The sequence below is a fragment of the Palaemon carinicauda genome, chromosome 2 (genome assembly GCF_036898095.1).
Source record: "Palaemon carinicauda isolate YSFRI2023 chromosome 2, ASM3689809v2, whole genome shotgun sequence".
NCBI lineage: Eukaryota > Metazoa > Arthropoda > Malacostraca > Decapoda > Palaemonidae > Palaemon > Palaemon carinicauda.
In genome coordinates this window covers 141,531,807-141,543,220 of record NC_090726.1, presented here as the reverse complement: position 1 = coordinate 141,543,220, position 11,414 = coordinate 141,531,807, and the positions used below count along the sequence as shown (strand labels likewise).

General features: G+C 43.0%; 1 protein-coding gene across 1 annotated transcript in view; it reads left to right on the top strand.

The window, feature by feature from the left end:
- LOC137627529 (rRNA N6-adenosine-methyltransferase ZCCHC4) overlaps window positions 1-11,414 on the top strand; it is a 136,074-nt gene that overhangs the window by 63,058 nt on the left and 61,602 nt on the right. Inside the window, exon 3 of the mRNA XM_068358622.1 lies at window positions 2,567-2,711. Coding sequence (XP_068214723.1) covers window positions 2,567-2,711 — 145 coding nt within the window. The remainder of the gene's footprint in view (window positions 1-2,566; window positions 2,712-11,414) is intronic.

Here is an 11,414-nt window from a genome sequence, read left to right as displayed (position 1 = left end):
CCAAATAGCTTGGGAGTAAAAGGGTTAAGGTATATATATTGAATAGTTCAAATATATTTGGCTGTACAGTACAGTATTTCATTGTGGTTATACTGTAGCTTTATTATAAAATTTAATGTGGTTTTTTTTTGTAGGGTTTGTATTGAATTAGGTGATTTACATGTAAAATGTGACTTGTATAACGCAAAATTTTCACGAAACGAAAGCCAATCCAGAACGAATTAATTTTGTGTTGTGAAGCATTACTGTACTCTATTAAAGGTCTGAGTCTGGAAATGTCGGACAACCTTTACAGCCCACTATCTGTGGGAATTTACCCACAAGTCTTTAAACATGTTGTAGCTGAGACTTGTGGTAGCTACTCAACAGATTGTGTTGCCAGCTTAGCTCCTTTTGATACTAGAAGCATCTTGTTTTAAGATAACAGTTGCGATGTTTTACTAGGATAATAGGTAGAATATTTGGCCCTTTTTCCTCCTTGTCTTCATCTTTTTGGGTGCAGCGTTCTTTTTATTTGCTGGATCGGACGTTGATGCAGGTAAGCTTCCACACTGAACAATTGTATAATGATAAAGAAGTATCTCCGATGGTTTATTTGCAAAACCCATTACTGTACTTATATAGACCTTGCATTGACAGTATATCCTTACAAGAATATGAGGTTTTTTTATGACCATTTGTCCATAGATAGAAACCTAGCTTTACCTCTCAGATTGTTATTTCAAGTTATGGTCCAGGTTTTGTTTGGTTCTAGTAGCTTCCTTCCACCTCATGATGAGTCTCCTGTTTAAAGATGAGGATTTTTTATTCTTGTAGGAACAAATCACAAATTTTAAAAGTACAGTTTACCCGTCTTATTTGTAAGGGTTAGGTAACAGACAGAGGCGCAAAGATCGAGAATCCGCAAATGCTTGCTGCGTTAGGGTGGGTTAAAGGGACCATCTGCCATGATGTTTTGACATAACTTTCAGAAATCGAAAATCGTTTTATTGTTTCTATGGATGCAGAAACATATCGTACATGCTCTCCAGAGGTTTCAGCCAATTATTTTTTATAAATGATGAAAATATAGCGGTCTTTAAATTATGATGTCATCCTTACTGCATCGTCTGCGTGACTGAGTTTGACAGAATCGTCTTTGGTGTTTATTTTTGCAAATATATTACGATTTTTTCACATGTTTTGAAATCTCGTATGTCTGGCAGAAATGGAAGGCATTGGTAGAGGGTAGGTGAACGAAAACCACAAGCTACGAGAACAGCAGCCAGAGTATACAAAGACGTATAGAAGTTACATTGCATTTGTTTACTTGCAGTTCATATGTACATTGTATTTTCACAACGTCCTCAGGAACTTTATAGCAAGGCCAATGTTACCTAAGGTCATAGAAAGAACAAAATGTGAGCAGAGAGCAAGAAAAAAGAATCAAGAAGAGAGGGAAACATGAATAAGAGTACAAAACTGAAACATGCTAACTAAAACTCTGGCAACAATGAGAGGCTGCTGGCAACTCATGACACCGTAACGCTAAGTGTATAGTGAACTTATGGTTTAAATACCAAGTTTAGGGTGCGTTTATGTAGGATTAAACAATAAAAGTACAAAGTAAGTTTATCATGGTAATGTTATCTTGATTTTTTTAAGAAAAAAAAAAACTAAAATATCTTGCAAATCTTTGGGAGCGCATAACTCAAAAACATACTTATTCACACTTAGGTACATTTTTCTCACTTATTTACTGTTCAATTATAAAGAGAAAGATATCATTGAAAAGACGCATAAAAATCCCATAATTTTTTTTACCAGAATATTGATTTTCTTTTTTCTCTTTTTTTCATGAATATTTTACATCTTGAAATAACAATTCTTCTTTTAGAGAATTGTTGAGCATATAAATTAAAAGAGCACTTCTTTTAATAATTTTTGTTACTGCATTAGAATTACAGCACTGTACTTCAGTATACAAAGGGCTTATCACTGAATATGTTAGCTATAAAGTTGGGCTGTTCTGCTTTGCGTAGTCGGTTCGAAAACATCGGTCCACAGGAATACTTATCATGGAACTGCCAACAGGTGATTTATTATATATAATTGTTTATACGGTTCTCTGTATTGCGAGTGACGGAATCCGCAAATATAGAACCCACGAATATTGAAGGCCAACGGTAATTGTAATTGTATTTTTCCCAACTAGGCTATACAAACCAGTGAGCTCTAGGTGAAGGTCTATAAATGGCATCTCGGTGTGCTAGCGAGGGGTGGAGCTTACCTTGCCTCCTGCCAGTAACCATAGACACATCTCGTTAAAATTATAACAGCCAAATTTCAGCCAAGCTGAAGTTATACTCCTATTAAAGAACTAATTTTTGTATTGTTAGGGAAAATACAAACTACTGTACTTTTAAAATGTGATATTTTAATCAAAGGTATCCAAAAATAATTTTATTAAAAAGAATATTTGTGTGTGGAAAAAGTCTTATGGAAAATAAAAGGCTTTATATAATTTTGCATTGTATTTAGTATTGTATAAGTTATATGATTTTAATCTATATATTGTATATTTCAGATCAAAAGCTTTCATGGCATTGCCTGCTCTGCAAAGAGCTTATTGTTTTACTTGCTCAGAGTTGTTAGGGTCCAAAAGGACTGGTCATGGCAAATGTACACTGAAAACCCCTCTTTTTGACTCTCTTATCGCCCAGCCAACACTGGTAAGTTAATTTTAGTTTTAGATTAATTTATATTGAAATAAAAATATGTTACCTATGCGAATGCAACATTTTTGTCTATTAAATAGGCCTACTGTATGTCTTTAGCATAGCTCTAACAGCTGGTGAATATTTAAGAGGGTAGGTATGGGAGTTAGCGGCAGGTAGGTGTGGCTAATTCAACTGCCTGGCCAACTGTATCACATTCATTTTTTGTTCAACCACAACGAGAACGAATGAACTCATTGCTGCTCTAACTGACTGTTGGATTTTTTCTTACTTTGCTTGGGATAGAGTTTGTTTGCTATGTGTTTGGAAGTGTTTTTACTTAGCAGTAGACGCACATCAAAGGTTATCATGTGGTAAAATTAATTTTGTTCTTACTTGAATACAAACCTGTCCCACATGTTTTGTAACTTTGTGTAAGGTATGACTGTCTGCAGTATCCCTCCTGAAGAGATAAATTCACGGTGCTGGTCAGAGACGATGAACTAGTGTAGGAGCCTAACTCGGTCCTCTTGGTAATTTCCCATCTTTGTGAAAGAGTTACCTGATGCTGTCTGAGTAGTTACTCATTCCTTTGTATTTGATAGTGTTCATCTTCGTCTGCTGGGCATACCTGATGTGTCCCTGAGTTTAAAGCGTGTGGATTGCTAGTGTCGGTATTTCCCATTGGCAAAGGGAAGTAGGCTAAGTTTACTTGTGCTCTTCCACCTCTGCCAACTTCTGTCCCTCCCCTTTTTCTTCGTTGGCTGCATCCCATGGGGGAGAAGGTGATGAAGGGTATGGTCACATAGGAAGGCCTTTCACTTAGTTCTTTTGGACTTAACAGTCACTCTTCTCCTTCAGGAAGTAGAAATTGTACTCTCTCTCTAATTGGTACCATTGGGGTCGGTCAAGCGACCGGTGTTTTGAATATGTAGGGCAAAGAAAGGGGGTTTGTTGTGGTCACCTTTCTTATTTCCTGTCATGACAAGGGAAGATTGTTCCTTGCCCTTAGCATGTCACTCTGTATGGAGCTCACCGTCGACCGGTACCTTTGGGGTCGGTTGTCTATTTTGAGCCTGTTAGTGAGCCGATAAGGATATCTATCAGGTTTTTCCTCGAGCTGATATACGAGTTAGAGCATCTCTGGTACCTTCGGGTTTGGTTGCGATCGTGAGGCTGCTGGAGGCTTAGGATGAGATAGTTCATTACTTCTCAATTGATTCAGAAGTTTTTTCACCAACCCTTACCTTTGGGGCTAGTCAGAAAAAGGTGAGAAAGTTTACTTTGTGCCTATATATGTAGTACAACAAGTGACCTGTAATAGGAGTATGACTCATGCAAAGCTGGAATGGCCAGTAAGCTCTCTCAAACTTTTAACGAAGTAAACACAACTGATTGCCGGTGGTGGGTAGGCCCCGCCCTTCTGATAGGCAGGGCTACTGTAACTTTTATTTTGGCCGCGGTGATGTACTGAGAAACTCTTCCCTACTTCCTGCTTTGGCTCATTTTTGATTTTCTCTTTCCTCTTTTCAGGAGTCTGTTTACTTGTGCTTTTATGATATCAGCTCCATGGGCAATCATATGACTGTGTGCCCTGGTAAGTCTGGCTGAGGTTGTGATCTGTACAAGAGTATCACTTTTGTGGATATGCATCTTTGTAGCTTCTGCAGGGGGCATGACTGCTCGCAGGCTTCCCCATTTTCTGAATATAGGGAGTGGCCTCCTGTGTGCAGTGAGCAAAGTTCTTGAAGGAGAGGAAGAAGTCAAAGAAGGTTTCGTCAGCATTGAATAACCCAAGCTGATGCCAAAGACATTTGACTTCCATTATTCCTTCTTCGTGTGCAAAGCTGGCTGTTTTCTCTCTGAAAAAGAAGAGAAAGAGAGTTCCCCCTTCCCCTACCAAATTCTTTGTGTGAAAGATGAGTATTTCCTTCCTCTAGCAAAGGCAATACTCGTTTCCACCCTCCCAAGGCATTCTCACTGTTGTGACTACTGTTGACGACCCCCGCAAGGAACTGGACTGTTGTGCGCTGTGACTTACCCTTAGTATTGCTGGTACCCTTTTAGAAGTCTTATGTTCCTGCTGCTGCCTTGCCAACATTCTACCTGCAGAGGAGAGCTGTGTGTTGGTATCACTGGTTGTCTTTGCCTGCTGCTGCTGCGGAGCTCCCTTTGCCCGCTGATGAGAAACCCACGATTTCGGTGACAGAAATACTGGCTGCCTATTCCTCTTCTGCGGACCCTGCAGAGGAGCTACCTGTTGCCTTGAGGAAGAAGAATAGGTTACTGAGGCACAGGAAGACTGATCAGGAGTCCCTCTAACACCTCGTTGGAGGATCACCACTGTACCAACCCCTCCCTTAGTGAGGTGTTAAGTATGAGTCTCTAGGGCTTATGATACAACCTCCAGTGCTAGATCTCATGTGAGTTCTAACACAAGCGTTGTTGGTCAGGACACATGGACTTCCCTTTGTGTCTACCCTACCTAGGAACGTTCCCAGGACATCGCTGCGACCCCTTTGTCATATGTATGAACTTCCAGACGACCACGAAGCCTGGTCTCAATGAGATGGTCTTCCACCCGTATGAACCCAACGATCTCTACGATACCACGATCCAAGAGATGATGATCTACGAGATGAAGTTGCATGAACACGATCTTCTAGGTACCCACAATCACATTCACCTCTGTGGCCATCTCCACGCTTATGATCGTCTCCATGAAAACGATCAGCAACATGATCTAGATCTGCAAGTTCACAATCTAAGCCACTTGTTCTTTCAATACATCACTCAAGATTGTCAGTTACTTCGCGCATACAAGATACAACATGGGCAAAAAACACCTCCATGTGCAAGAGATACAGCACACTCGTTTGACCAGGCAACCCTGCACACAGATGATCACCTCCACGTGCATGAGAATTGTCATATGTACAAGAATTGTCACATGCACAAGAATACCATATGCACAAGAATCGTCGCATGCACAAGAATCGCCATACACATGAACACTTTCACGTGCACGAGAACGGGCATACTTATTTAACGTCCAAAATCCCCAGCAACCTAACGTTTCTGTGACAGCAGATAGTCCGGTTCACGATCACCCAAGGCAAAGGCTCCTCGCTCTCAACCTCCAAGACTTCATTCTATGAAACTTCACACACACACACACACACACACACACACGCACACACACACGCATTGCTCCTGATTCCCTTGCGATCTGGTATGGAGTGATCAGTCACAATACATAGGTGAAGACTGGTTCTTCTTGCGGAGAGGGGACCATCATTGAATTACCTGCTGAAAACTTTGTAGTGGGAAATCCAAGAGTGAGAGGAAGCTGGAATCCCTGTACCCTGTGAACCTGACTCACCTGAAGCATGATCACATGTTCTTTCACAGTCTAGCCGTAAAGCTGACCAATGACACCGTACAACTCGCTGAGACTGGGCCATCTCTTAAGACTTCTCCTTAGGTCTAGACTGTTAAGCTTCTGGTGACCTTTCCAGGCAGAGAGTTGCCAAAATGCTATTGTGATGAAGAGGGACTAGTTCTCAATGCTCTTCGGAGCTGTGAGATCCTGCTTTACACAGGGACCCCTGGTCAGAGTGAAATTTCTAGTGTCCTGGCCAAAAGATTCACTCCTTTTAAGGTGCTCCACTAGGATCTTTTTTCCAGCTCGCACTCTCTCTGCAGTGTAGATTTTATGTGCCGGAAGAAGCAATGCCATTGCTTCTTCCGATAGATCCAACAACAGCTGTACTAACAATAGGTATCACTGCAGACAGACTCAAGTACAAGGGGACCTCATTCTCTTGCTTCAAAGTCTATGGCGAGCCTGCAAGCTATAAGCTGGATAGACCACTGGTCAAGAGCTGTTGTGTACTTCGCTTCATTTGAGGATTCGTCCAATCTGGAGATCATGAAGTAAACCGACCTTGTTCTCTTGTTAGCAAAGATTGTAACTTGCCTTGCACATCAGTTGGTAGATCAGTTGATAAACTGGGTCTTGAGAAAGAGATGCAGTGACAGCAAGATTCTCATATCAGGTAGGACAGGTCACAGCTCTCTCCCTCAGGAACGCACTGATTCTGTACATAATGACACTTGGCGCAGAAGGATGTTGAGAACACTGCTGACAAGAGGAGGAAGGGAATCACAACTCCCATATCCACAGAGCAATAACTTTCAAGGGGCATGGCCCTCCCAGATCATCTGCCCCCTGAACTTCATCTGAATCCAGCAAGTCAGCACTGAAGATACCGACGGTGATGCCCGGTGGAAGTCCTTCAGGAAGGATAACGCTTACCTTTCACAATGACAACATCACACTTTCCGTCGACTTCAAGAACACGTTTTCAAATACCGATCCATTGGTCACACAAAAGTACCTCCGCTTCAACCTTGATGGAGTCATCTGTCAGTTCAATAACTTATGCTTGATCAGTCTCCTTGATGTTTTTGGGCCAGGAGAGACTTTCAAATACAGGCCTGCTACCCGGAACACCATCACCTGTCTCCTCTTGGCTAGTGGACCTGGGGAGACTTTTCCACACATTTATGCTACTGGAACCCAGTGATTGGTCTCCACTCTTAAGAGTGATGAGATTTCCACCCCTAAGTGCAGTCTGGAATAAGATCTTTGGTCTCCAGTTATAGTTCATCTTGTGGATCACTGGCTCCCATGCGTATGCGCATATTATGTGATCAGGAACAAGACCAGCTTTCTACCCTGGACCGCTGACAGCGTAGTTCATATGAGTACTGAGGTGTTCAAGCATATACAGAACATGCAATCAGGAACATGGTCCTGTATTACTTAGTGACTGGTCCTGCGTGGAGCATACATGCCTTGCCCGGTACTACTCCCACTTGCACAATCCTCCACAATCCTCCATGGGAAAGAGTACTTGGTACTTCTGTTTCGGAGGGTGTGAGGGCTAGACAGTTCTGTCTCTGGTGTGGAGCATGATCGTTTGCTACTAGGTCCTTTTTGGGTTCATTCTTAGACCAGGGAGTGCATATTCTATAAGACGAAGGAACAGGGTTTCACAAAAGTACCAGGCCATGCTCTGTGTTTCTGAACATCGAACCAGTCTGATTACCAGGGAAAGTTTTGTCTCTTCCTTAGCCATTTGATGATACCATTGATTAGCTCCAGACATGGAACTAATGCATCGCTATTCATCATTTCTTCCGTTTTTATGTTCCTGAATTTGTTCTCGTATTTGTTCGGGTAGGAGGAACGATCCTCAGTGTTAGTGGGTTAGCACAATCATGATACCCATGGTTTCTGGAGGTCTAGACTGTTGTGAGGCTTTTTGACTATCCACATTGTTTTAAAAATGGCCGTTAGGTTGATGGTATGTTTTACAGTGTGTGTGTTCAGGTCTACAAATCTGAAGTATTTGCTTAGGTTTAGTCAATCTAAAAACTATTATTTTTCTCCTTGGTTATTCAGGTTCAGATTCTATTGCCTTTGGTCTTGGCAGCCATCTGGATGGGATATCAACCAGATAGGCTGGCACAAGGAGGATAGTCTCCCAACCAGTTTGGTGCTGGACTAGGACATCTTGCCTGGTTGGGGATGGTCTTGGTCTTCTCCAATTCTCAGCAAAGACCTCCGGAAGAAGTTGAGAAGAAGAAAAAGAAGGGAAGTGACTCAGGCGTTGTGTCCTGCTGTCAGTATCAGTTTCCCTGCTGGTCTATCTTTTCATCCCCTATCCATAATAAGCATAGGCCTACCCTCCAGGTTTCTTGTATAGCCATTGTTTCAGAAGTGGAATAATCCGGGATTCTCGCGCTAAAAGTTGGGTACAATTAGATGACCATTATCTAATCCTCTCCTGTTAGCTCTTAGGGGTTCTACAAGGAGAAGGGATGGTCCTGTACCCTTAAAGGCAGTACCGGATCTTTCAGACTGTGTTCAGTTGGATTCTGTCCAGTTCCTAGGGAGGGTGACTTTATACTTTCAGTAACCCCAAAGACTGTATGTGCTTACAATCCATTGATTGTCTGAAGCCGCTCCTTTCTCCCTCCGTTGTCTACCCGAGTGCCTTATGGACCCCTCTGAATTTTCTCTTTAGAGCCATTTTTTATTGAGATGCAGACTTTTTTTCAGTCTTATGTTGATCTGAGGATCATAATTGGGGAAGTTTCATCATGTGTCCAAGAAAGAAACTTTACGATTGGAAAGTTTTCTGGAACTCTGCTTGACAAACTCGGGAAGGCAGCGCACTTTCCCTTGTTGAGTAGGAACCTACAGTCAGCGCGGATCGCTGTGTCTGGATAGTGGGCCGGACACAGCGTTCCGCGCAAATCGGAGGCATGGGGTTTATCGGGGAAAAAATCGACTGGGACAAATTGACTAATTGGCATCTTTTTATACAAGTTGGCATCTACATATCTGCATAGGTGTAAGCTAGCCAGTGTGTTTCCTGTAGTCGTGGAGTGAGGTTGTGTCAGGTTGAGAGGGCCGAGTTGCAATCGTTCTTTTGTGAGTTTGCGTGGCATTTTTGTGTATCAAACCCCCCCCCCCCTGTGATGTCTAGACCCCGTTCAAGTCACGATGACATTGTTAGAGTGATAACCTGTCATAATTTAGGTCTGCAAATGAAGGAAATAGTAAAGAATACTGGCGTGAACGAGAGGACAGTGAGGCGCTTGGTGGTGAAGTACAAGGCAGGAGGTAGCGCCGAGATCCCTTCTCACTCCCAGGCTGGTTCCCCTCCCCGGAAGATTCCTGATCGTACTTTAGTTATATTAAAGCGAAGCCTAGAAGAAAATCCAACATTAACGGCTAAGCAACTGAAAGAACAGAACCCTAAATTGTTGAGCGACGTCAGTGTTCGTACGATTCAGGAAAACCTGTTGAACCGCCTTGACTTCGAGAAAGTGATCGCGCGAAAGTAGCCCGCTTTAACTTTGAAACAAAGGCAGAGGAGGGTTGCTTTTGCCAAGACATACAAGGATTGGACCTTGGAGCAGTGGCGTAGTGTCTTGTGGAGTGACGAAGCGACCTTTTGTGTGAGTGAGACGACCGGGAAAAAAGTGTGGCGGCGAAAGGGGTCAGATCCTCTTAAGCCTAATCTCACGGCCAAGACAGTTAAGCACCCAGCATCGCTTATGGTCTGGGGTCTGTTTGCCTACGGTGGTGCCCCAAGCCTTGTTGTTTTGCCTAAAGGCATAACGGTTAATGCTGACCGCTATTTGAACATTTTAAAAGACAATTTAGCGGATTGTTTTGCGGCTACAGGAGCTGAAATTTTTCAGCTGGACGGTGCCCCTTGCCATACGGCTAAAAAAGTGAAAAAGTGGCTGGAAAATAGCGAAGTGAACTATATTCCTGATTGGCCAGGTTAAAGTCCTGATATTTCACCCATTGAGAACCTTTGGGCGATAGTTAAAGCCCGCCTTCGTAAAGAAGTGACGACCAACGTGACACTTCTTGAGGCGGCGCCCCATAAGGTGTGGGCGGAAATACCTGCCGAAATACTACAAAACCTCGCCGATAGTGTTCCTCAACGACTTTTGGAGGTCAAGAAGAGGAAAGGCTACCCTATAGACAAGTAGCAGGGATATTGGTGAGTGTTCAATTAAATTTTTATTGATTTATATTGTGTATTAGTGTAGATATGGGGGGGGGGACCAAAATGAATGCACGGCGGATGCTGCCCGGACAGACCGACCCGCGCTGACTTTATAATCACGTGTGGGAGCAAGAACTTTGGTCATGGGGATGAATTTGCTTTCTCTTATCCATCCCCTACCAAGATCCTCTTTCTCCTTCTCTTCTTCAGACACTTCTTTTCAGAAGAAGGAAGAAAAGAGTGGAGGAGCCATAAAGGTCTCTCACAAGAAGCTTTTTGGGACTTCTAGTGAGTACTCTTTGTCTGTGGGAAGGAGTGAAGGGCTTACCCTTTGACAGTTTCCTTAGGTTCGAGGAAGAGTCTGTGGGCCAGGCAGGGGTAATTGTATGTGCTGAACTTCATCATTCCTGGTGGAATATAGGAACTCTTAATAGCAAAAAGCTGTTTTCCTTCTCTCTCTGGAAGTATTGGGTCTCAATCTTGGATAGATATCTTCGGTTCCAGTTGTATGAAACGTTAGCCTCGTACAAAAGCTACCTTTTCAGAAACATGGGTTTGCTCCCACCGAGTCCCATCAGTCTCCATAGGTCAGCTGAGGGTGTTGTGTCTCACTTTCATAGTTCATGTCTTCATACCTGAGGAGTGTCCCTGCCCTAATGGCAAACTTGCCTACTGACTGATTCCCTTAGAAACTGTCAAGCAGAGCTTGATCCTAGTAGCTCCTGTTGTTGAGTAGGTGAGCGGTGTCAGCGGTCTCATAAGTATTGATCACCATCACCTTAGGGTGGGTAAGAGTAGGGATTACGTTACCCATAGTTCCCATTTTATTTGCTCCTAGTACTGTAGTTCCTGCAAGAGACACTTTTTGGGCATTCTCTTCAAAGGTAGTAGTGGGAAACATGTCTCCATCAAGAGTACCTTCAACAAATTATGGACTTCCTGCCTTTGGTGAAGTAGTTTCTCAGTAGTCAGATGCCTTGGTTTGGGGACCGGTCTATGCTCTAGGAGAACACGAAGTGGTCTTGCCTGTCTTGGAGCTCAGTTCCTTGGATGGAATGATCCTCATCCTCGGGGCTCTGACGTATGTGCCTCATACAATACTTCCTCTCTTCTCTACATG